The sequence below is a fragment of the Calidris pugnax genome, unplaced genomic scaffold (assembly GCF_001431845.1).
Source record: "Calidris pugnax isolate Ruff unplaced genomic scaffold, ASM143184v1 scaffold103, whole genome shotgun sequence".
NCBI classification, from domain to species: Eukaryota; Metazoa; Chordata; class Aves; order Charadriiformes; family Scolopacidae; genus Calidris; species Calidris pugnax.
In genome coordinates this window covers 14717499-14744026 of record NW_015090990.1, presented here as the reverse complement: position 1 = coordinate 14744026, position 26528 = coordinate 14717499, and the positions used below count along the sequence as shown (strand labels likewise).

At 39.3% G+C, this 26528-nt stretch overlaps 2 protein-coding genes across 2 annotated transcripts; one reads left to right on the top strand and one right to left on the bottom strand.

Annotated features, from left to right (window-relative positions):
* Window positions 1-684: 684 nt before the first annotated feature.
* Window positions 685-13701, bottom strand: FASTKD2 (FAST kinase domains 2). The gene is made up of 12 exons (XM_014954722.1): window positions 13638-13701; window positions 12182-12973; window positions 11666-11769; window positions 10049-10157; window positions 8869-8992; window positions 5819-5958; window positions 5347-5519; window positions 4794-4957; window positions 3579-3800; window positions 2607-2691; window positions 1288-1402; window positions 685-819 (listed from the first exon to the last, which is right to left on the bottom strand). Exons 2-12 carry the CDS (start codon window positions 12863-12865, stop codon window positions 700-702), a joined length of 2040 nt encoding a protein of 679 aa, XP_014810208.1. The 5' UTR covers window positions 12866-12973; window positions 13638-13701; the 3' UTR covers window positions 685-699.
* Window positions 13702-13736: 35 nt separating this feature from the next.
* On the top strand, window positions 13737-24501 carry MDH1B (malate dehydrogenase 1B). The gene is made up of 10 exons (XM_014954471.1): window positions 13737-13823; window positions 15379-15491; window positions 16475-16609; window positions 16765-16907; window positions 17592-18094; window positions 19153-19294; window positions 20242-20405; window positions 21512-21651; window positions 22124-22208; window positions 23907-24501. Exons 1-10 carry the CDS (start codon window positions 13802-13804, stop codon window positions 23936-23938), a joined length of 1479 nt encoding a protein of 492 aa, XP_014809957.1. The 5' UTR covers window positions 13737-13801; the 3' UTR covers window positions 23939-24501.
* Window positions 24502-26528: the final 2027 nt, after the last annotated feature.

Here is a 26528-nt window from a genome sequence, read left to right as displayed (position 1 = left end):
ATAGTTGTGCAGGCACTAATATCAGAAACAGAGCAAGAGTCAGTTTACAGATATGTCAGACCTGTGGTCTTGTAGGGAGAAGTCTCAAAATCTATTACAGTAGAAGTGAAGCAAAAGGTTCAAAAGAAAAAGCATACAGCTAACAGAATCATTATTCGTTTGAACTTCTGAAAACTGGGTGATTGATTTCTTCAGAAACTTTTCATGTAACTTTGGATCTTTTAATATACCTCAGGCTGAGTTATTTGCTGCTTTACCATCTATAGTTCTGCATAGAGAACACAAGGGACGGGTCAGGGGGTGAGGAAGGGGGAATCCTTCCAGTGCATAGTTGTAGGCCAGGTTCCAATAGCACTTGAAATAGCCACTTCCTTTCCCTGACCCAGCTCAAGAGAGAGATTTGACTTGGGGCATGGGGAGGGGAAGCAAAACGAAGATAAAATGAAGCCATTTCAATAGCAACTGAGGTCAGCATGCTTTTTGGATTAATAAGTAGTTCCACTAAAGAAAACCCGCTCCCACTTCACAAGAGAAAACCCTCACTACCAGCAGACATCGTTCACTTTACAAACTTTTCTCAATCTGTAATACTTTGGAGTAGGCAGTTGTGCATAAAACTGCTTATCTCTTCCCTCAAAACTTTACATTAATTACACAGGAAAAAGAGAGATCAGGAGACCCAAAATGTGTTAGTTTATTTTAATTGCTCTCCTGCACAGTCACTTCAGAAAGAGGGAAAGCATTTTCTGAATAGATTTTTTCTTTCAAAAACTCAACGGCATCTTCATTTGTCATTTCCTGAAACTTCTTATTCAGGACCTAGAAGAAAGGAGAAGCAAAGGGTACTTTAGTTCTATTGTCTTTAGCAAACTACCCTGTCCCACATGTCCCACAACCCAAGCACTCAGTGATGAGAAGGCCATAGAGAGTCACTGTGTTTTGAAAATAAGTTGACTTCTATCATTCATTCTAGAAAAAACAGGGAAAAAAGCTGAAGTCACATAGGTTTTTTAGGTACAAAGCAATTCAGTGGCTTGATTCTTTTTTGCTGTTGAGCTATGTTTATATTTATTTTACTGATGATGGTAAGTGGTAGCTTGTCTTTTAGAGTTCCTCTGTCTTTTCTCCCTGGTGACACCAACACTGCCTTCTAAGTAGAGGTGATATAGAATTACCACCCCGGAGAAGGCTCACTGTTCCCTACAAGGCCTGTTCTGCCAAACAAACACACTCATTACTCTGCTGATAACAGGACTGAAACAGAGAGGATAACAGGACTCTTCTTACCAGAATCACATGATAGCCCAGTTTATTTAGATGCCTCTTCTTCACTGCCAGTTTCCCTTGGGGATGTGTTGTACCCAGACAGAAGGCAGACAGAGGAACAAAGAGAAAAGCCAATCTACAACCAAAAAGAGTAGGGAAGACTCCATTGTATAAATTCAGAATAAACATATTTTTTTTTTTTAAGACAATTATTCGATTATGTCCTTTAACACTGCAGAATATATAGCTGTCTTTCTGGCAGCCAAAAATATCAGAACTGCACAAATTCCATTATCCTTTTCCTTCTCCAGACTTATTTAATTTAGACTCTCTCATCTGTGAGGGATATGGTGTAGGGGAGGACTATGTAGAGTAGGGTAGATGGTTGGACTCGATGATCCCAAGGGTCTCTTCCAACCTGAATGATTCTATGATTCACACAAGTATAAGCATCTACCTAAATACCTAGGGCAAAGTTAGGTCCTTAGATCTCCACTTCTCCCACAATGTAAAAGAAATAGATCATTCAGAATTATACATTATTTTGATAGCGTCTCTATCGGCTTTGATCCTGTGCTATTGACTTTGATCCTTTGCTAATATTCAAAATCAGTTACTTCCTGCTATAAAAACCTACTTGGAAGGGTGAGGGAAGCTGAGTGCCTTGGAAACCTAACAATGAGCTTCTGTTACACAATTCACTAGCTCTCTTTTTCCCAAAAATCAAACTATACAAAATACATTGCTGTGCAGTGATCCAGGACACAAATGTTAAGTATTACTCAATTCTACTTCAGCATTACTTAAATGATATATGTCCCACTTCAGTTACTGAGAGGTCATTCTTCTATACAAGATTAATTTAATCACCTAAAATGTGGATATGATGATCCTTTTTATTCAAATCATATTTCAGCAGCTAAATTGATTGCCATAACATACCATTGAGATGCACATTTTAGAGACTTAAGAGAATAACTGAATGTTTAATTGGACACATAAATACTTGGAATTTTAAAACCGTAATGTACCAGTTTTTTGGAAAGGATTTCAGTCATACTTCAAAACCTCTATCCATTACAAGAGTATCAGATTACAGTGATACTTTCTGCCTCTTTCTCTGAAACGTTAAGTTTTAGCCTCTGTTAGAAGAAGGTAGTGAGCTGGATTAATTGTTGCTCTGAACTGGCATGGCAAATTTTGCATATCTCAGTGAGCACAAATAACAAGTTAGTTATCTACTTTCCTTCAGCAAATCAGTGAACAAAAGAAGTAACTGCATGGAATATATACAAATAAAACTAGCCTGCTAGAAAAAAAGATGCAGTCAAAAAAGACACCTTTGAACACTTGAGTCGGCGTGATCATCTGTTGCAGATATTGGGAGCACTTTCTTTCTGTCTGAATCCATTCTGATTTCAAAATCTGAAAACAAAACAACCAAACATTTAACACTACAAGAGGTTACAATTACTGTTCAAATTTTAATTGTTCAAATTGTTTTCAGATTAACAGTTCATTTGAAAAAGTTAACAGACACTGTCACTGCTCTGTTCCTAATTGCTGTTCTCTAATAACTTACATATTACTGATGGTTTTTCCCTCCCTGCAACCAATATAAATAGCTACAGCTTGCACATCTCCGGGGGAAAAAAAATAATTGGAAACTGTAGATATAATTTTATGGGAGTGAAATCATAGTTTAAAGAAAATAGTCTTGATCACAGTCCATCATACCTACTCAAGATTTTCATGTAATCCTATTCCTCATTAGAAATATTTAGGAAGAAAATTATTACAAGTGCAGAAAAATTGGTAATCTGGATGGTTGGTAAAAAAATAAGCAATATCAAAGAAAACAAATGTTATGAAATGATTAAAGAAGGTTATATCCAATTTCATAAATTAAAGTAGAACCCAAACCTTAGGCATAGCTTCAGAAAAAAAGCAAGTCAGAGAACAAAAGAAGGCTGAATCACTAATGTGTTTCAGTACTAACACGACAACTCTCTAAAACAGTTTGCCATATTGGATTTATGTACAATTAATATCAGCTCTTTGCTGCTTAACAAAAAGTCCAAAGCAGTTTTGTAAACAAGAGCAACGATAAACTTTTAGTAAATTGACTTAAATAATTTAACTGAAGCATGCTAGAAAGTAGATTAACCAATCAAAAAGAACAACTGTTTAAAGGCTGTCTTCAAAGTGTTACACTTAATCACTTGCACTCTATGCAAATTTGTTACCACCTTAGTATCTTGGGGATTATAAATCTACATTAAATAGAATATGACAGTAATTTGGCTTCATACCAATATGATACTTATATGGCAGCTGAACATTTTGCTGAAACATGTTCTCATCTCCCAGAAGTTCTATGAGTGCCTCCCGAGCCTTTCTGAGATTCAGAGATATTAATGAGGAGGAACTCTCAGTCAGGACAAATGCAGGCTTTGTGAAGGAAGGGCTATCAAGTTCCACACATGCTTTCACAGAGCGAAGCATCACTTCTTTTTGTTCTTTGTAAAGATCATCTGAAAAAGTATACAAAAAACATTTCATCCTCTGTATCATCTCACAGAATTTTTCATTTTATTATCATTTATAGTCTGTTCTGTCAGAGCAAATGAATTTCAATATAGGAATCAAAACCCAATTGTTTTTCCACTGAATATTATTGAGTATCTTCAATATATTGTTAAATATACCCCATCAATTCATTAATTATAATATTAAAGTCTACAGCTGGGCCCTGCCTATTTATGCAGTCTTTCCCCTCTACTTTCCCCTTTTCCCCCTCATGTATCTTAAGGAGAGCATGGAATGAGAGAGCATGCATTAAAACCATTTCTAAAACTCAGACAACTAGAAGGCTATTTGTAAAACAAAGAAGGGATATCAGACTTGGCCATAATTTTGAAACTGTGCTTAAAGAGTACTAAGCTGCACAAACTCAAAGCAGTTACAGTTTTACAACTTCCAGGTTCAGTCATAGCAGGCTCAACAGCAAGACACCATGCTTCACTCTACATTGAATTTCTACTCTGCTGAACTACCTGTACTGACTGTAGAGAATTGTAATGTGGAAATCAAATTCTACTACAAGCCATTCCAAGGTCCTCATCATAACTCAGAGCAATCAAAAAAACTTTTAACTCATGATTCTAGGTACTAAAGTTGGTTTACAAAGGTTAAGACTTCCTGTGTTTTTAAAAATGCCTAAACATCTGTCTAAGCTAGAACCCCTAGCTCTCACACATTTCTACCACTTCCACAAATCTCATATTCATGTCTCTCCACGTATACACCTGCTACTAAACTATTGCCACCATGGGGCCCAGTACAATAATCCTGATGCTCTCACTTACATCACCATGACTATGTTAGCTTTGTCTTGAGGACTTAAAATTTAATATCAATCATGTTTGCATTCTTGGATTTCCAAACTTCTAACACAACTACAACAAATTATGTACAGACACAGACCATCCCTTTTAAAACATGAACATAAGAAAGTAAGGCCTGACCTGACAAGAAAAGTTCATCCCTGCTGTCCTTTTGCAGCAGCTCATCAAGTGCACGATGAGGAAGATATCCTAAGATGCAAAGTGAATACACTGCCTTCAGCAGCTCTGTGTTGGAAATCTGAGGGAGGTACTTATTCAAGCAGTTATGAAGAGTCTCAAAAAACCTTTTCCAAAAGCAGAAGAAAAGTATCTAAATACACAAATAAGGCTATATAAAATACAGATTTCAAACAAAAATACAAGTTAAAATCTCTATTATCTTGCATAATCATATGTTGTGTAATCCAGCATTAGCTTTTGACTTCTCTTTGAGGATACAGCTCCCTGTCAACAGATTTAGCAGCCTGGGCAGTCTAGAACCTAGTGACTGTTTTCAATTACAGAGAAAAATTCCTATGTAGAAAAAAACGTGAAAAGACACAGCAAATTTACCTTACAGATTAATAAAACAAGATTATGAACTCTTTCACAACTGAAATCAAATACTAGTTGCCATACATTACTCTTTAACAAATACATAACATATTATCAGGCATTCTAAATGAAAACCTACAGATGCTTTTGGTCTCTGGGAATATAGTTGAGTCGAGAATACACTCGGAGAACAATCAAAAGGTTTTTCAAGTTGAGGAATTCAGGGTCTTCTGTCACCTTCTCAGCAAAAATATCCATCAGCTCACTAGGCTGAAAGCCAAGTGTCTCAAAGGCAGAAAGAAAAAGCATCATCTAAAAGAAAAGATAGTTTTATAAGGTCAAGAAAGCCAGTAAAGTGGATCCTACCTGTTGATTTCATAAAAAGCATTTTTAATGAAAGCAAATTTTTCAAACCATAAAACCCCCTTTATTTCTTAATGCATCAATAAACAGAAGAGCATTTAAAACAATATAACTGTATCAACTTCATGACATCGGTATTCCTAATAAATCTCTTCTCCAAAGATCAAACACAAACATGAAGAAAGGTAAGATGGGAAGCACCTGATATTCTACTAGTACCACTACAAACTATTTGGTTTCAAACTCACCTGTCTTTTGTCCCAAAGGCAGGCAGCGGAATTAACATAGTCAGCTACTGCTGAAAACAGTTTAACATTACGGTACTGGAGATTGTAGCAGGCTTCCAGAATGAGAATTAAGTGCCGAAATGAAACATCGTGGACATTCTCTGTAACAGAAGAGCAAAAAGGACAAATGATACAAAGTAATGGAAACTGTAGGTTGAAGATACTGTGGGATCAGTTTGACTAAGTTTGGAGGAGGAGAGGAAAAAGTCGGGTAAGAATTGTGGAACAGACAGAGACTAGCTAGGGAAAGTCAACTCAGCTAAAAGGTGAAGAAACAGAGGCAGAAGAAACCAAACTGAGTTAGGATCACACTAGAAAGAGTAAGTCAGCAAAAAGGAGACAAATTAACAAATGGAGCAAGAAGATTGTGTTCCCAGAACATCTTCTGTTCCAGGATTCTTGATCTTCAGCACCTCCCTACACTCAGCATGGAAACCGTCAGGGCTATCCCCTCTAGTACTGACCAAGCCTTTGGGCTGTCCACTTCACCATGTCAGCTGAGGGAGTAACAAAGAGCTGGATCTAAAGACGCTGATTAATCAGGTATCAGCACTTGATGAAATTTACAGGTTTTTCCCCCATTTGGTTTTACAAAACAGCAAGAAACCATATGTATGAATGTACGTCTAGAAAGCACTAAAGGCTGTCAAGCAGTAAGGCATTAGTACATGCCAAACTGGAAAACATGGAACCATAATGTAACCTTCTGGCGTATCAGTGTAATGACACAGACTGAGTGCCAGATGACAGAAGACTTCTACACGGGACTGCTGCTTCATTGGCTACACAAGATGGACCTACTCCTGAGATGAAAAAGATTATGTACTGAACAACAATGCTCTTTCTTGAACATCCCACTTTGATGCAATGAGGGGCACACATGTCATAAGACAATGACTGCAAGAGAAAAGAGCACAGTTACAGTAGGATCAGCGCTAATCAAAACTAGACTTTATCTTTTGCTCTGCCAGAGGACTCAAGAGGACAGCAGCAAAATAACTGAATTTAACTCCTCTGAGTTGTGCTCAGTGATTTTCCAGGGTCAGCATAAAACACTGTTATTTCATTTCTTGAAGTGCTGAGTGCTGACAACTGCAATGGAAGCCAATGAGAGCTGTGCATCAAATCCAGTGATTTGCAATGCTAAGTATTAAAGAAAACAGGCTAATGAAATCTCCTATTACTGGACACTTTGACCTTAATCTCTCTCTTCTGCACAATTAGAAAATAAATATCACCACTGGCTCACTCCTTTGCTGCTACAAAAATTAACTCAGTAACTATCTATGAAATACACCGTTATTACAATTCTGGTCAGGTCCCCACATATGGGAGAGGGGGCTACTTTTCTGAGAGCCCCAGCAACCAGTACAAGACCTGGAAAATCTGCTGGAGTATTTCTTTGCCCCATGGGTCCCAACGCATGCCCCTCCCTCCTCTTCCTATTCTATCTCCAGCCTATGATGAGGGGTCATATCTGTCCAGAAAATAATCACTCTGTCCCCAGCGCATCATTTGCATGATGTGCAGCATGTAAGTCCTGAGAACATGCACTAAAAAAATACAGAAAGAAGTACTGAGCTGGGTCTGTGTATGCCACCTAGCTTGTGTACTGAGTGTGGTGAAAGTACTATGGGAGAAGCCGGTATGCACAATTAAAGACTGTGTCCTAACACATATAAACAACCAGGACAAATAAAGGTTGTACAAGCAGCCCAAACACTCACGGTTCATTTATGTTAAGAATGCTACTTTGCTGTATTAATATTTTTTTTAGACACAAATTAATAAGTATTTTAAGTGTGAATTAATACATACTGACCACATACTTAAGAAATGTATTGTAAAGGTATGGAGAACGGGAAAAGCATCAGTTTTCACTTAGTTTTTTTCTGGTGTGCAACATGAGCCAGTAGTGCATACCAGGTAGCCAAGGCGGCCAAAAGCATCTTGGCCTGTATCGGGAATAGCGTGGCGAGGAGACGTGACTGTCCCCCTGTACTTGACACTGGTGAGGCCCCACCTCAAGTACTGTGTCCAGTTTTGGGCCCCTTACCACAAAAAAGACATTGAGGTGCTAGAGTGGGTCCACAGAAGGGCAACGAAGCTGGTGAGGGTTCTGGAGAGTAAGTCTTATGAGGAAAGACTGGGATTGTTTAGCCTAGAGAAAAGGAGGCTGAGGGAAGACCTTATCACTCTCTACAACTACCTGAAAGGAGGCTGTAGAGAAGCAGGGATAGGTCTCTTCTCCCAAGTCGCAGGAGATAGGACAAGAGGAAATGGCCTCAAGTTGTGCCAGGGGAGGTCCAGATTGGATATTAGGAAAAATTTTTACACTGAAAGGGTTATTAAGCATTGGAATGGGCTGTGCAGGGAAGTGGTTGAGGCACCATCCCTGAAGGTTTTCAAAAGACTGGTTGACATGGTGCTTAGAGACATAGTTTAGTAACGTGGAGGGGTTTTTTGTATGGTTTTCTTTTAGCTTTTTTATCAGAGTTAGGTTGACAGTTGGACAACATGATCCTAAAGGTCGCTTCCAACCTAGACAATTCTATGATTCTGAGTTCAGTGAAGTAGCACTCAATAATTAAATCCAGTTAATCGGGGAAACACTACATTCCCTTTAGTTTATCAACAAATCACACTAAGTCACCAAACCATCCTGTAAGATGTCCAGTTCCAATTCAGATTTGTTTTAAAAGTTATCTGAAATCTATTTTTTCTTGCTAGAATTTTTTTTCCTAAATTCTGCATATACAAAAATGCAAAGAAAAATATGTAATTCGGGTAAATGTTAAGAAGGGCAGAGAAGAAAAGAGCTATTTGCTTTCATTATTGATCAGTTAATTTTCTGTCTTGCTGCTTGTCAAACAGCTCCACGTTACTATAATATCCTGTAAAACAAAGATATTTCTTGAGTTTTAAAGGAAATCAGAAAAGTGAGATGAGACAATAATTAGGAGGAATTTGGTATAAGGAAGGGAAATTTAATAAACATATTTTTTTCTTACCCTGGATCTTTTTACTGCAGGCATTCAGGATTGGAACGGAACAGTAATACATTGTATCCAGAGCCAAAAACATACGCAGAGCGTTCGGGAAAGTCAGATGGTCTATCTCTTTCAAAACTGCCATCTAAAGTGAATCAGAGTTTATTAAATCCTTCATTCTTGAGGTATATTATCACTGCTTTCTGGTGAAGGCATTTTCACCAAAACTTTCCCAAATTCCATAGCCTGTTCAGACTTATATGAAAGAAAAAGGAGCAACAAACAGCAAAAACAAAGTAACTACTCTCAATTTCTTAATACACAATTATAGCAGGTCAAGTGTTCTAGAGTTGTGTCACTATGCAAGTTCCCAGCAATTTGATTTTATATGGTTTTTTTTTTTAAAGGAAGAAGTCTCAGTAAAGCTAATTTCCAAATACTGTGAATATGTATCTTCTACCAAGTCTTAAAACATAGCAGAAATTTAATTGGCACAGCTGACTTATTTGATAGTACTCCAGTTACTGTTTTGGACGTGTGTGAAAGCTGTACGCCTTCAAGGTGATCCAATAGCACGCTGAGTGGAGTACAGCTACAAATGTGGACTGAGGCACAGAAGGTCATCTCTGATGCCATAAAAGAGACTTCATTTATCGAAGCAGTAATTAGATTGATATAAAAGACAGTAAAATTGAGACTACAAAGTATATTGGCTATTAAAATACAATATTCTTACTTCGTGCATATCAAAGGTTAAATACAAAATGCATCTACAGTATAAATGACACATTATTAAAAATAACACCCTGTAGGCTTAGAAAATTAAGAGCTCCCTTCAGTTAACAAGTGGAAATGTTACTTTCCTCTCAGTTCCACTGAGCAAGGGAATCAGGGACCAGCCTGCAAGTGTTTTGATGAAATATCATATAACCAACCCAAACAAGAGGTGACAGCAATGCTATTTTACTGCCTCAACTCTTTTTGTACCATCTCCATTGCTTTCTGCCCCCTTTCATGGTGGGATATTCCCAGCCTCCTATTTTAAGTTTTTCCTGCAGATATAGCTGGACTATGAGGCGTATAGCAAACGCAGTTAACCTTTCTACTCTATTTTGAGTGTCTGGAAAGAACTATAACAATTTATAAACAATGCAAGAGCATAGGCTTTGTGGAAATAAAATGAGTCTCCAACTAAATTTACCTCTAATTTCTTTTTCAGAAAGACTGGAACATCTTTTCCCAAGCATTTCATCAGGTTTTGCAGTATAAAGATGTCTCTGATATTTGGAATGCGTTGCTCCACTAGTAATCTGATGAAGAAACACACACAAAGCCTTGAGCCAGAGAACCGTTTAATAGAGCTTTCCTCATTTCAGCAGAAACAGGTAGGTACCCCCATTCTCCCTCACAGATGTACACCTGAGTTAAAGCTGTAATTCCCTTTTCTCCCACCTCTTTTTTGCAAGGCTGGTATAACTCTACATGATGTAGCTACAGCACAGATATTTAGCACATGGAAATAATTATATATGCTTTCTTAATGTTATCCTGATAGATGAGTGTTGTTGCTGATACATTAACAGCAGGGACATCTGACTAGACTGTACATGTGACTGGGCAGACGTGAGTGCTGTTAAGCCTCAAGGAATTAACACCCTTCTGCAGAAAAAAAAATAATTGCACATTTTAATAATAGAATCATCTATGTGCAGGCAAGTTCTGAAACAGCCAGGAAACCTGGGGACAGACATTGGTAATAACTTGGTGCAAGTAAGGAAAAAAAATAATCAAACAAGCAGTGCTTTGGGCTGCAGGAACAGAAGGGGACATGATAACACAGAGGAATCACAAGCACAAGATGAAGGAGTTCTGCATTCCCAGTACCTTCTCTCCTGGCTCAGAGGGAGGTATTGTAATTGTTATGTCTGAATCACCCTTAAACATACCTGCACACCTACAAAAATAGGAAGTGTCACTTTCTAGGGCAGTGCACTGCTCTGAAATTCATCCCTACAAATGCAGCTTCCTGCAAATGAGGAAGGGCTCCCGACATCAAGGCAGAGAAAGAGCTGTAGGTGGATCTCCTGCTTTCTACTAAATTAAAAGAATTGTGTACCTAAGCTTCCAGGAGAACCTGGTGTTTTGTGTATCACTTCTCAAAGTGATCACATCCTCCTTCTCAAAGCTGGACCTGACACAAAAGTCCTAATCCACGGCAAGTTTTGTGACAGCCTCAGTAAAAACAATCTCATCGGAGTGAGCAGATTGGTTATCCACATAGATCTCATTGGCCCAGAAAAAATCACTACAGTGAAAGACGTTATTCTGATACAGCACTACACAGAAGCCTTGCTGGATGCACAGATAAAGTCTAAACATGTCTTTATCTTAACTTGCTAAATTAAAAGAAAATATTCCCTGGCTGTTAAACAGCATTTTTCATCACAACAAATCAAAATACTTCACAAAGGAAGCTAGTCTCATTACCTCCTTTCTACACAGGGATAAAACAGAGGCATAGACATGCGAAGTGACTTGATCAACGTCACAAAAAGCCCACAGTGGTGGAGCTGCAGTCAGATATGAATCCCCTGCAGAGCAGCCTAGCACCCTCTGCCATCGGAATCCTTTCTGCTTGAAACTGGAAAGACAATGGCAAAAATCACTGCCTTGTACAGCTCTTATCTTATGTGATCATTAAAGTCCTAAACCCACAGTATATCTTTTATGCCCAGACATTCTCTCCATGATTTCTAGAAGACATATATTCAAAAAACATTTAAATATAAAGAACACGTGAAAGATTTATTTTTCTCACTGTAATCCAGCTTGAAGAGCGCTCACATTCTTGTCTTTTTCCAGCTCTGCTAAAGTAGTTGCCAAAACCGAGATACATCGGTTATCGAGTTGATTGAGCTTTTCCTGTTAAAGAGTTTCCACAATGTCAAGTTATTTCAGACCAGTAAAAGTTTCAGAAAAGAAAAACTGACTACTCTTAATCCGTACTTGCCATCTTCTTTTTCCCCCAGAAGTCAATTCATAAGCTTTAATTCTGCAGTGACCTACAAGGTCTCACATCAGTCAAATTTAGTTTGAAAAGGGTAATGATTTTTGAGGTTTCTCTTCTCTTTTAAATCAGTCTGAAATCAGGCAGTGGTTTCAAAAATGAAGGAAATTACAAGTACACACAAGTTAACTATGGGAGCCCCGTTTCCATGGAACATCAGACTGAGCCAGGGATATAACCCAACTCTCTCTAATGTTGCACAGCCTCCCAGAATTAGCCCCGAGGTTTCAGCCCAAACTTAGGAAAAGAGGGATTTTTGATACTTACTTGGCACACCCTCAACAAAGTCTGGACTAGGAGAGTGTTCTGAGGAACACCCAGGTTCACCACGGCATGCAGACTGAAGACCAGGTCACCTCGTGTCATCCTTCTGGAGTCCCGCAGCAGCTGCTGACAAAGCTTGACAAAAGCTGGGTGCTCAAAGATCAGCTGCTTCTCATAACGCTGCTGGTCTTCAGACAGGTTTCTGAAGATCTTCCATATCGTAGTTAAAGAGTTTGTGAAGTGTTTGATAGAAACAGCAGACTCTGCAGCCAAGTCCAGTACATCACTGGGGCAGGTGCATTTCTGGAGGCTAGCAAAGAATGGTTCACTATAATCTATTCCATGCTTTCCTTTGGAACTCCCAGAATCATCCAACTTTTCAAGTTCTGAGGAGCTGTGGGGAGCCTGTTCACTCACCAAAGCCTCTGTACCCTTCTCTGGTTGAATTTTAGCACCTGTGCTAAAAACATCTATTTTTTGAGACAGAAATCGAAGAGATGATCCACGCAGAGAAGGAGAAATATTTAAAAATAACTTCCTGAAATTCACATTTTCCAGGGGATCCCTGTATCTGCCAATCCACAAAACGTGTTTTCTTGTTGTGGCTGAAGATGTGGGAGTGAGCACAGAATTGCACCTATGCACGCACCTAACAGTATTTAATAAATAACTTATTTTGTTATTCATTTTTGCTAATGTCTCATGGGTAGATTTGAAATGCCAACTCCAAGTAAGGGATCCGATGAAATTCTACCAGTGGAAACAGTCCTGGATAAACTGCTTAACATCACTTATCTGTAAAAGCAATTGAAAATTATGGATTAGTGACCAGACTTTCAGCTCCTGAAGTTTCAGTTTCTCTATCTACACACGTCTTCTACAGGAGAAATAGGGGGAAAAAAAGGACAAAGATCCATGGAATTATTTGCATTTTTTTTGCAGAGAGCCTTTTATTGGGTGTTGTAGGGTTTAGTCAAAGCTCTCGACCCGAGGCTAACTCATCCTGGGTATCGACTCTTTCTCCTCTTCGCCGTTTTAGCCAGAACCGGAGCCGGAGGGAGCCAGTTCCTGGCGGCCCGGTCTCCAGGCACACCCGTCTCCCGGCGGGGCTCCGGTGGGAGCCAGCCCCCGGCGCCGGCTCACAGAGCCCTGTCCCGCCACACACGGTCTGTCCCGGCCTCCCTGCCGCCACCCCCCGGGGCCGGGGGCACCCGGCGGGGAAAAGCCTTTTAGGTTTCGGCCTCGCTTTCTGCATGTGCCGGGAACGCCGCCCGGGGGGGGTGCGGTACCAGCGGCGCAGGCCCCGCAACCCGGCGCCAAGGGCACAGGGGCCTTTCGGCGACTCCGCACCGCCTCGATGCACCCGGGCCCAACAGCGGGGGGTCCCGCCTAGACCGCGCCGTGCCGGACGAGCGGGCGGGCGGGCGGACCGGCTCCCCCGCCGCCCGGCAGCCGTTACCTTGCACGCGGCGGCGCCATGACACCGCGGGTCTCGTCCCCTGCTCTCCGCGCGCTCTCGGCCGGCCTCGCGAGAGGGAGGGGACGGGGCGGGCCGAGGGACAAACCGTCCGCGCGGCGCGTTGCCACGCGACGCCGGAGCGACCGTTGGAGGGTGCCGCGCGCATGGCCAAGCTCGTGGTGGCGGGTGAGGCGCTGCTCCCCTTCTTAGCCCGGCGGGGAGGCTTCTGCCGCGCGCTGCTGCCGTTGGGCCCCCCCCGGGTGGCCTCCTCAGCGCTGTCTGAGGAGACTGCTTCACCTCCGAATTATCCTTTCTTTACTCCTCATATGCTTATCCTGTTACTTTCTGGGAACTCCCGGGATGCTGGTTACGTAAGACATTAAGTATATATTAAGTAATATATGTAAGTATTGACATACTTGGTCCAGTTTAATTCAACATATTCATCGATGACCTGGATGAGGGGAGAGAGTGTATCCTCAGCCAAGTTCACTGATGATACCAAACTGGAAGGGGTGGCTGACACTCCAGAGGGCTGTGCTGCCATCCAGTGTGACCTGGACAGGCTGGAGAGCTGGGCAGAAAATAACCTAATGAGGTTAACGAGGGCAAGTGTAGAGTCCTGCACCTGGGGAGGAAGAACCCCAGGCACCAATATAGGTTAGGGGTGGACCTGCTGGAAAGCACTTCTGAGAAGAAGGATCTGGGGGTCCTGGTGAATAGTAAATGGTTCATGAGCCAGCAATGTGCCCCTGTTGCCAAGAGGGCTAAAGGAATCCTGGGCTGCATTGGGGAGAGTGTGGCCAGTAGGTTAAGGGAGGTCATTCTCCCCCTCTACTCTGCACTGGCAAGGCCACAACTGGTATATTGTGTCCAGTTCTGGGCTCCCCAGTTCAAGAGAGACAGGGAACTACTGGAGAGAATCCAGTGTAGGGCAACAAAGATGATTGAGGGATTGGAGCATCTCCCTGATGAGGAAGGGCTGAGAGAGCTGGGACTCTAGCCTGGAGCAGAGAAAGCTGAGGGGAGACCTTATTAATGCTTATAAGTCTCTAAAGGGTGGGTTGAAGGAGAATGGAGCCAGGCTCTTTTCAGTGGTTCCCAGTGACAGGATGAGGGGCAACGGGCACAAGCTGGAACATGGGAAGTTCCATTCAAATATAAGGAAAAACTTTACCATGATGGTGACAGAGCCCTGGAACAGGCTGCCCAGGGAGGTTGTGGAGTCCCCTTCTCTGGAGATATTCAAGACCCGCCTGGATGCAGTCCTGAGTACTGTGCTCTGGGCAATCCTGCTTTAGCAGGGGAGTTGGACTAGATGATCTCTAGAGGTCCCTTTCAACTCTGACAGTTCTGTGATTCTGTGATTTCATGACTTTTTTTTAACTGGAGCAATTGCTTTGTGTTATTCCCCCATTTTGCACACACTTATAAATGAGTAAGTTGTGAAGCACCTTGTAATTATGCATTGAGAGGAAATAATAAGAATGTTTATAGCTGTAATATTTAAGTGTTATTAAATGTGAAAAAGTATTAAAACCTTTTGGTGAGGATGTTTACATTAGCAGTGTCTTCATGACATTTGTGAAAGGAATGGGCGGGAACACAGAGAGTCTCCTATCATTTGGAGAGAACTGTTGCAATGGTTAATTGGAACAAGTAAAAAATGTTTGGCCTGTTAAGCCCTTATCAGTCAATGTCACAAAATATGCTGTTTGTGGTGGTGTCGCTCTGTTCACAGGTAAGGCAAACTGCCCTTACTATGCCAAAGCTGAACTCCTGGCTGACTATCTCCAGGCTAACTTGCCAGACTTCAGGGTTCACAAGATCACTCAGCACCCTGACAAATGGGAGGTAAGGAATCATAAGACATTGGTAGATGTTCTGGAAAGGTGCTCTAGGTAGCAACAAGTGTTATTTGTTGCAACAAATACTATCTATAGTATGTGTCATCTTCTGTATTTCAGTTTTGGTGTGTGGGTAGAGGTGCTGCAGAAGTAGCTTTGGCTATGAGAGCCAGCCAGAGGAGAGGTTTGAGTGTTATGAAAGACTGGCATTCTTGTGAGTCTCACCACAGAAGATGGGCACAGTATGTGGGCCAGCCTAAAGCTGTGTTTTGTCAGTAAGAAGTTCAAGTTTATTAACTTCTTACTACGTGTAAATGGCTGCTCAGCCTGTAAATCTTTTGCAGGTTGTGATTGCATATGCCTTCAGAGTTGTTGCTTGTCAAGAACATTTCTGGCAATCAGGAGCTTTGAATTACACCGGAAGTATGAAATTAAATCTCACATATTTGTTTACAATGTGGATGGGCCTTTCTGAGTACTTTTGCTGTAGACATGTTGCCGTGTCTACACTGTAGTCCCTATCAGGAACTGTAAAGCTGCACTATTACTTCATGAGATAGACAGTACTGTGATGTTTATTACCACTTATATTTTGTTTGACACCTCAACCAAGTAACTTGAACTGATAAGTCAATAGCAGTTAACCTTTGCAGCTTGCTTACCTTCTGTGGATAAATAGGAATCCTCAAATTACTCGCTGCTTCACAACATTACTATCTTCAGCACCACTAAGACAACTGAGCAAAATTGCAGCAATAAAAGCAAGGAAAAGTAAGACCTTTTGCGCTTTTGCTGAAGTATCACAGTATATCACCATGCCTTGCTTTCTGTGATTCCCCCATTTTGTGCACACTGATAGATGAGTAAGTTGTGAAGCACCTTGTAATCATGTATTGAGAGGAAATAATAAGAATGTTTATAGCTGTAATATTTAAGTGTTATCAAATGTGAAAAAGTATTAAGACCTTTTGGTGGGGATGTTTACATTAGCAGTGGCTTCATGACATTTGTGAAAGAAATGGATGGGAACACAGAGAGTCTCCTATCATTTGGAGAGAACTGTTGGACCGTGGAGGGAAGGGCCTGCTTCTGGGAGGAGTTAATGATTTTCTGGAATATGCTCAGGTAATGAGTTGCCTCTAATACTATAAGTCCATATTTTACATTTTCTTATAATGTTGTTCTTTATTCCTCCTTCAGATGTAAAGCTATCCTTTCCAATGTTACCTAGCTGTGTTTGGGTTGTCACTTGATTAGAGAACATCCTTTTTTTTTTTTAGCAGTATTACGGCATCACCTCAATGATGTTGAGTGAGGAAATGGTAGACATTGCTGAGGAGAACCTGCAGGCATATATTGAAATTGAAAAAGAGGAGGAAGAGATTAAAAGTCTTATCAAGCCTTTGCAGATCTGGATCACTAGGTGAGAGTAAAAAGAATATCTATGAAGTTTCACTCAACTTCAGAAGAGTGCTCTTTTTCCTATTGCATATAACAGGTGTAACCATCTGAAAGTATACATGAATCCCTGTAATTTGCTCATTTGAATTTGGTTCTGCACCCCTTACTATGAGCATTCAGTATATAATTTAGAAATTATTTCTACTTTTGGTACATTTTACACCAATTTAAGTGAGGGATGTGAACAGGCAACATTTAGACAGCAAACATTTCACCTTAGGGGAAAGCAAGTATTTACAAAATAAGCTAGGAATTTTGTAGTGCAACTATCTTGCATTAGATGTTTCTGGAAATACTTAAATAACTAAAGAGTTTCTTGCAGTTCTAGCTTTAGAATTTTTTTTATTCCTGGTAGTTGTAACAGAGCACCTTAAAAAAATTGTGGTTCTTTAAAGGTACCAATTTTTAAGTGACAGTATCAACTGAACCGTATAGGATGGAAAAACTTTTAAATGAAAAGAGGACCCAACTGTTTTAATTTTTAACCTGTTAAAATGACAGAAAGAGCAATAAAGGACCTAATCCAATGGTCTATTTAAACATAATCAAATACAAAAAGAAAGATCTTTGTGTTTATTTATATAATGCTTCCAAACAAGCAGTGGTTGTCATTAACTGTAATTTTTCTATACCCTTCTCTTATCAGTGCATCGGCTCCAACCTGTTATCAGCTGATCCCTCTGTTGGCAAATGGAGAAGTGTTTGGGATGACCACAGAAATCAGTATCCATTTGCTTGACACTGACCAGTTTAAGGAAGTTCTTTGTGGTATTGTAATGGAAGCTGAAGACATGGCTTTCCCACTCCTCCGCAGTATTTCGGTGCACACTGAAATAGATGAGGCTTTTATTCAAGCTGATATTGTCATTGTTCTTGATGATGTCCTCTTAAACCATGCAGTCCAGTCCCTTGAGAACTGCATCAGAGAAGTGAGTGACATCTGTCAAGTGTATGCTCCCCTGATTGAGAAGAATGCCAAGAGTGAGGTCAAAGTAATTTCATCAGGAAAAACCTTCATAAACCTTAAGGCGATGATGATTATGAAATATGGCCCATCCATTAAGACTGAAAATGTCATTGCTGTTGCAACATCCTGGGAAAGCGCAGCTAAAGCCACGCTGGCCAGGAAGCTGAATATGAACGCAGCAGGTGAATATTTGTGTTCTGGTAGCATTTGAGGAATTCAGTGGATGGACACCTTTGAGAGGTATATTTCACTGCGGAACACAGTTGATGTGCGTGCAGAAACACTGAATTGTGTGGCTGTTCAGAATGTCAGGGTATGACTAGCAGGTGCTACTCTTCCCTGTGCTTACTGCTATCTGGATCTGTGCCTGATGCCATGAATGTCCATTTTTTCTCTAACTCTTGGATGCAGCCCTGCTATTCTGGTGTGTATTCCATGCTGGAAATACGCTAAGAATGACCGAGCTGAGTTGTGGATCAGGAACTAGGACTTTGAGGTTGCATTTGCACTCTACTGCGCATTGGTATTTTGGAGACACGAACTAGCTGTGAATAAACATGACAACATACTGCTGTGCAGATAATGAGAGTATAGTAGAACTGTGTTGTAGTGTTATTTCTGGGTTAATTAGCTTGCTTTCTCACGTCAGTTGTTATAGCTTGGTTATATTTGCATGGTTCTGTACTGTATAGCAAAGGAGTGCTCCAACAACCTGCTCAGCATCAGAATTCTTTCAGTGTTGCAGGGGTAGAAATTGGTCGTCAATTACAAGTCTAGACATTTTGGAGCCTAATAAAATAGAAAAGTTAATAGGCCAAACACCCTATCAACCGGTTATTTGAGAAATTCTTTTTGCACCAAAGCAGTTAGGGGTTTTTTTAAACATTTTTTTACTGTTAGGCATTCCATATTTGCATGTGCAGGATTTTAGAAGGAACATTGCTGTATATTTGTAATATGATTTTTTTTTTAACAGATAAGTATTTTACTAGGTTTTGTCTAGAATGCACAATAGCATGATATAAATTAAAATTCCTTTTTCAGCTTGTGATGAAGTTTCATGTGTTATGGAGAACCCTGTTGCATTTTTCAGATGAAATAATTTTTGCTATCAAGGCAGGACACTGAGTTGAAGAATAATTAGTCTTGAAATGGACTTCTGAAGGTCATCTTGTCCAGCCTACATGGTGAAAGTATTTGTCTGTCTCTTCATTAATCTATGTATTTTCCTCTGTTACAGGAGTTAAAGATGTGATTGTTTGGGGCAATATCAGTGGCTGTAACTACATTGATTTGTCACATGCAAAACTTTATGGATGTGACTGTGCTATTTGGGGCCCAGCTAATTTTCCACGTCCTGTGTTGAATATGATTTATGATAGGTACAGTACACATTTATTTTTTTTTAAAAGTAAAACTAAATAACTGCTTTTAATCCATGTTTATCTGAACTGTTTAATAAACGTCAAGAAAGGTTTTATTTTCAGGATTTGTCTTTACTGACTAGCGCTGTGCATAAAGGAAAGTTCAAGTTGAAGTACTCAGTCTGCAAAAGAAGTTGAGTATCTCCTAGTGCTATACATAGGTCTGACTCTCCCAGCAGCTTTGCTTATAACTGTATTTTCCTACATATTAAGTGTCTTTCTATTCTGTCATATCATGAGCAGCCTATAAAAAGTAATGGAAGTCCAGATAGTGACTTAAATGTCTAGTATGCATGAAGAAACTTAGAAATAATACTAAACATATATCTGCATCTTGAAGTACCTGAATTCCATTGAACATACAGGCTGAGCACGCTAATGTTGTCAGTTTCCCAAACCAGACAATTTGTTAACATATATAAAAAGGCTGCCGGGCAGCTAGATAGCTTCTCGCAGAAAGAGAAGGCAGCAGATGTGACATACACTCAGGCCTGGCTATATGGAGCTCCCACTCTGGTCTAAACCTAGCATTTACTGGACAGCAGACATTTCTTTTGTTCTATACTTGTACTGTGCCTAGCACAGGGGGATTATGGTTTATGGCTGGGTTCTTACATAAGATGGTAATGGTAATACATAATAATCATTATCATCATTGAGGTTATAGCTTGACTAAGTGACCTAGCTTTCATAGTTAATTAGTGCTTCTTCTTAACCATTTGAGCCACTTTTTCTTACACTATTTTTTTTGTCTTTAAGTGCCTTGCCTTCAGCAGTGAAATTTGAATAAGTTTTGGCCATTTTCTTCCTTCAGGTTTACTTCTTTTTTCTTCTAGAAAACTACTCTTCCTGCAGTCATCTTAGGTTTTTTTTCTTCCTTTTTTCCCCACTTTTTTTATTGATAGTGAATGGATCCATTCAGAATTTCTATCTGAACAGAATTCACTGAGTTCCAGGGTCAGAAATTGTGTGGGAATGTTACCTGCTCATGCAGTAGCCACTGTACTGAGATACTGGTATCATGACTCTCCTCCTGGGGATATCGTTTCTGTGGGAGTACTTACTGAAGGTAAATCTACTTTTGCTTCACATTTTCTCTTGTAGCTTTCCCCAGGATGTATAGTGATATTTTTAATCAAGATTTTTAATGTAATAAAATCTTGTAAAACAAGTCATGATAAAATGAGAGGCTGAGAGTTTGTTTCAGCATAAGAACCTCCAAGTGTAAGCAATTTTACTGTTCAGAGCTTGTGATTTGATACTCACTTCTTACAAGCACCTCTTAGATTTATATTGTCTTGTTGCAGATTGCCTCTCGGTCTTCTAGTTTAAATGCTTTTCTACTGTATGCATTTTGCACAAGTACTCTTGTGTAGTTATGTGGACCAATAAATGCAAAGTTTCACAACAGCTATTCAACCCTTGCACGAAATAAAAAAATTAAGTTTTCCCCCTTTTTAAGATGTGAAATTGTTACAGCATTTGTGTTACAGCACAGAAAGACATGGACCTGTTGGAGCAGGGCCAGAGAAGGGCCACAAAAATGATCAGAGGGCTGGAGCACCTCTCCTGTGAGGACAGGCTTAAAGAGTTGGGTTTGTTCAGCCTGGAGAAGAGAAGGTTCCGGGGAGACCTTATTGCAGCCTTTCAGTACTTAAAGTGGGCTTATAAGAAACAGACTTTTTAGTAGGGCCTGTTACAATAGGACAAGGAGCAATGTTTTTAAACTGAAAGAGGGTAGATTTAGACTAGATATGAGGAAGAAATTATTGATGATGAGGGTGGTAAAACACTGCAACACGTTGGCCAGAGAGGTGGCAAACGCTCCATCACTGGAAACATTCAAGGTCAAGTTGGATGGGGCTCTGAGCAACCTGATCGAGTTGAAGATGTCCCTGCTCATTGCAGGGGGGGTTGGACTAGATGACCTTTAAGGGTCCCTTCCAAGCCAAACTATTCTATGATTCACGTACATCTAACTGAAATACAAAGTTACAGTAAAAGGGGAACTCTTTAGTCTTTGAAATGCACACTGAAAAAGGCAGTCTCTGTTTATACTAAGATCTTACTGTTTCAGACATTTGCAAGTCTGTAGGACTTAATCTCGACCGTGGTGAGGATGTGTTTTTTTAATCAGAAATAATACGTTTGGGTCATTTTCCCCCTCTTCTTCAGGTCAATTTTGCGTTCCTGAGGGAATTGTCTTCTCTATGCCAGTGAGGTTCCAGAATGGTAACTGGAAAGTCATGACAGAATTAGAAATCAGTGAAACAACCCAAGAAGTTCTGGGACGTTTAGCCCATGAGCTGGTTCAGGTGATGATGTCTTGCATCTAATAGCATGCCCGTTCTGCCACCTATAGGGAGGTTGCAATATAACTTTCCAAATGTTAGACATGCAAACTTCACACATGCACTTATGTGTGATAAATACCAGGTATTTATAAGTGTTAGGTAGTATTTATATATTGAAATGAACAGATGACTATACTGTTGCCCAAAAAGGAGATGATAAAAAAAGTTTACATGTGAAAGTGTAGAATTTGCACTCCTAAGTTCTGCAGACATTATGCAAAACATAAATACTTGTTTTATTTATTTTTTCTACATTCTATACTAATGATGTTGATTTTGCTTGTATGGTATTCAGAGTAGTTCTATGACAGAAGACATATCTTTTGTCATCCTTATGGTTATGATTTTGTATGAACGAAGGCCAGATTTTACTAGGATTAGTGGATGAAAAAAATGGGTGATATTAAAACAATTTATTTTTTTTTCCATTCAGGAAAAGCTCATTGCACTAAAGGAAATTAATGAAATGCATCCTTATGGAGCTGATAAAATCACCAGTGAAAATGATTTGTGTCAAGGTGTGTTTTTCTCCCCATAAAAGATGAGCTCAAGTTTTAAGTGAGAATTTAAGTAATGGATTCTTATGTTCCTTTTGTTTAAAATGGGTATAAAGTAATTCAGGAAGGAATATAATAGCAAGCATTTGTCTGATGTATCCTAACCATGCTGGGGGCATGGTGACAGGAAGGGCAAGCCTGCATGGTAGCAGCCTTGTTCTGATAAGGTTTTTTTGTGTCATTCACAGATCATGAATGTAAAAGCTGAGCATAAACAGTACATTTAGCATGACACATTTTATCTTAGGTTATTAGTAAATATAAAATCTTTTTAACCCAAGTAACTATTATTAGAAAAGCACTTTCACCATATGCCCTACTATATGTTTTTGAAGTTATTCTTTACTATACCTTACTACTCTTTACTATCTAGAAATAATGAGCTGAGTTTCTAACAGATAAAAAAATAATGTAAATTGGAAGTCAAACATCTCACTTTTCTGTTACAGTGCCAAACAGTTCATTCAGTATCTTCAGTCTATAAACCAGTCAGAAAAAGAAAAGGTTGAGACACCTAAAGACAGTAGGCTAAAAAAAAAAAATATTCCTACTTTCTATGGAGAAGGTAATCTCAGTAAGCGGCAGCTACATCTGCCATCTTCCAGATGACAGATCTTCTAGACAGCCCTGCATTATAAATTATTAAGCCATTTTGCTTTGTTTGTTAATGACACACAAAGTTTATCATGACTTGATTTTTCTTTTTAAATGCACAATGATATGAGAAATTTCAACTAAAAATCTATAAAACAATTCTAATATTGCTTCCTAATATGTAGGAGCATGTGGGAATGCTGTAGGCTACATGATACTACCATGGCAAAACTCCCCTGAATCCACAATCTACTTTTCCCATGCAGAATAAACCCCTCATGACTTCTGCCAAATGTTTCTGTGCTGTTTTTCCTACCTATTTTGCTTTTCAAGTTCTCTGTTATTTTGGGATTGTGTAAGGGAAAGAATAATTATTCATCAAAATAAGAACAGTTGAACTTTAAAGTGTGCTTTATTTTTGTTTCTCACATTTTCTCTATTCTCAGGTTCTGAATTCTCTGTACTTTCCCAATATTCTAGCCATTTCTTTCTACTTTTAGGTTCCTGCAGGCCTTTTTCCTAGTTAGTTTTCTTTGTTCCTTTTCAAATTATTTCCAGTATCTTTATATCAGCACTTACCATAATATGAGCTGTTCTTTGGCATTAAGGGCAGGCTGAAGAGTGGGGAAGCTATTTGGAGCTTGATGCCCAGGGCCTTTCATGAGCACATAAGCTTTTAGGTTATCCATGTTTGTTTCTCAGGAGAGGAGTATGGACATAGTAAGATTTTCTTGATAAATGCAGAGTTTAATTATTTCACTAATCATGACCTTAATTAACCCAGAGAGGAGATTCCCAGTTAGATAGGAGTGTCCTTCCTTGTCTGCTCTCTACTTGTATGGCACTGCTTCTCTGTAGAGCTGTCCCATTCCTCTTCTGGCTGCTTAAAACACTAAGGCCTTTCTACTACTAGAAGCTGACTGCTTAGTTGAGGCCTCTTCTTGTGACATTAATATCAAGTGCTGTACTATTCAAGGATTACCCAAGTGCCCTGTTTATCTCCTTGCATGTGTAAGTATTTTAGGAGGTTGGCAAAAATATATACTGTTTTTGCTTTTTTTACAGAGATGGAAACCTTGCCTACTGGCTCACCTTAGCCCGAGTTGTCTGGAGGAGAAAATGCTGAAAACTCTCATACTAAAATATTGTTTCCATTGCTCCAAAAAGCAAACTACAAAGAAAGGCTAAACATTGTCATACCTTTACAGTATCTTCTTCATCAAAAACTTGGAAATCTGTAGGTAGAAAAATATTTCAAAAACAATGTGAATATAAAATTCTTAATCTGGAGACCAAAGCAAAATTCTTTTTGACTTTAATGAGTCTGAGATTTCATTAAGATGCAACAACTTATTTCTTCAGGCCAATAAACTCTTTCAAAAACATCTTTTAATATCTAAAGCATTCATATTAAGACAATTTTGAGCAAGAATGTCACGCATAGAGTAGCAGTTTTATAACTCCAAGTTCTTGTTTCAGATTTAATGAAACACAGTACTTGTGTAAGAATGTGTATTCTTAGGCAAAATTGATTTTTTAACACAAAAAATTAACTGCATGTATTTCCTTGGTGACGATCACTTTTGTCTCCATGTTTTTCATTTATTACATGAGTTTCATAGGGATTACTCTCATGTTTTAAGTCAAATGTGCAATTAATTAAGTTATCATCTAAAAAGGGTTGTTGAGGAACCATTTACACTTGCATGTCTTAAAAGATGGATACTGTGGTAAATGATTCTATTATTATAAATATTATTGTACTTGCTAATTTTTTATCAGATAAATGTTTAAAGTAAAATAAAACATTTCCTGTTCTATGAATCAGATACATATAGTTGGAATAAATTCATTATTTCTTCTCAAGTGGAGGTTCAAACTCTGAACAGGGGTAGACAATTTCTTACATGAGGAAACCAAGAGGAGTTTATTCATTATTTATCAGCTGATGTGGTCAGAATGAGGAGGGGTGTCTCACTGGTCTTAGAAAGAGGAGCTCAGAAAGCTGGGGTATCACAAGGGAGTTGGAAGAGTGTAGTTTCTTACGTGAAATGTATATGGGAGAAGCATCATTTACAGGAACTGAGATACTGTTGCAAGTATCTTCATGGAAGAGTTGACATGGGAGGTGTAGAGGCAAGTGTTGAAAAATGTCTTGAAGAAAGTGGTTGGGAATAATTTATTTCATGAGGAAGTGGTCTCCAGAGAATTAGTTTCTAGTAGTGTATGCACAGAAAATTGGCCGAGTCTCTGAGGAGCATCTGGAGGCAGATGCCTCAGGAGAGCATAGCAGGGAAGGATGCTACCAGTAGTCTTTACAAACTAGCTGGTTTGTTCCATAGCTCCTTCTCCAAGACAGGAGAGGAAAAGTTGGCTTCTCTAATGTGTGTTTACATTAGTTTTTTTCTATATGGAATATGATTTGGCAGTCTTTTACTCTTTGAATTTTTTTATTTTACCTGTGGAGGTAGTAGCTCTAACAGACTGCAATTCAAGCACCAACACTGCACAGCTGTTAAGGAGAAGGAAAATAATTGGTTTTGCTGGCTTACCAGACTTCTGAGGCACTACCTGAATACTAGCGGCAAAGAATTTCTTCTCAGAAGCTGGGAGGAGAAAGAGAAAACAAATGTCTTGGATGTGTCTTGTATCCTAAATTATTCTAATTAGATTTGGCTAGTGGCCTGCACGGAAATTTAGGTCTTTCCTCATGGAAGCATAGTAGAATGGAAAATAAAGTTTCTTTTCCTGGCTTTTGCTTAGGAGAGAAAGAAAGAATAAAAATTATAGGAAAGCTAAAATATGATAACATATTCATACAGTTGTAACACAGTGATAGACTTAGGCATTGCTGATTTGGGGTTTTCTATAAGTAATAAGTAATTTCTGGTACACACTTTCTCACCAGTGACTGAGTAATGCTATGTACGCAGGATGTTCATAGCATCGGTGAATCCTACTACCTGGGTGTTACAGTGAGTAACTGTGGAAAAAATATGGAAAAGGTCTTTAAGATAAATGTACATGTCTTACAAATGTTATATATATTCTGCATAAACCTTTACGTTTGAGTATACTTGAAGAGTGCATAAGCCTTCTGGTTGAGCTGAACAATTCTTGTGCTAGGACATTACCAGTAGGACTTACTATTTTTCCTCTTTGTGTAGTTGCAGCAACTGCTTGTTACAGCACACTGTGCTTTTCTGTGTTATTGTGCCAGCTTCCACCCCATTTTCAGTCTCTATAGCAACACTGTTTCTCAGCAACTCGGGGATGCATAGTAAAGGCCCCTCAATTTAGAAATAGTGCACTCCAACCATAAGAAAAAAATGTTTTGAAACAAAGATCAAAGAAGTTTTACCTTTAATAATTCAGGATATTTATTACTAATTAATTAGTGTTCTCTGTTTTGACTACTTAGACAATTACCTGATACTTTGATCTGGGCCGTTGTCAGGCATTTGTTGTGAACAGCATTCATTTAAAAGCAAAACCTTTGGAACTGTCTCGAAGTCAACTTTTAAGTGCTATAAAACTACTGGACTTGGCTGGCAGTGTCGTCTGATTTCTGGGTCTGTAGTAAGTAGCTGAGAGAAAGGTAAGCACCATTATTGTATTTGAGAGGAGACAGTAATTTTGACTTTTGAACACAGCATAGAATATTTTCACCCTTCACAGGAAACAAAA

Bases quoted from the DNA above. Each gene is read 5' to 3' on its own strand.
- MDH1B (XM_014954471.1), top strand. From the start codon at position 13,802: ATGGCCAAGCTCGTGGTGGCGG. The intron at 18,095-19,152 runs GTGAATATTTGT...CCTCTGTTACAG, and splicing joins GCTGAATATGAACGCAGCAG to GAGTTAAAGATGTGATTGTT. The intron at 21,652-22,123 runs GTGATGATGTCT...TTTTCCATTCAG, and splicing joins TAGCCCATGAGCTGGTTCAG to GAAAAGCTCATTGCACTAAA.
- FASTKD2 (XM_014954722.1), bottom strand. From the start codon at position 12,865: ATGAATAACAAAATAAGTTATTTATTAAATACTGTTAGGTGCGTGCAT. The intron at 2,692-3,578 runs GTATGAAGCCAA...TTTTGTTTTCAG, and splicing joins GCCATATAAGTATCATATTG to ATTTTGAAATCAGAATGGAT. The intron at 820-1,287 runs GTAAGAAGAGTC...CCTTTCTTCTAG, and splicing joins TGGGCTATCATGTGATTCTG to GTCCTGAATAAGAAGTTTCA.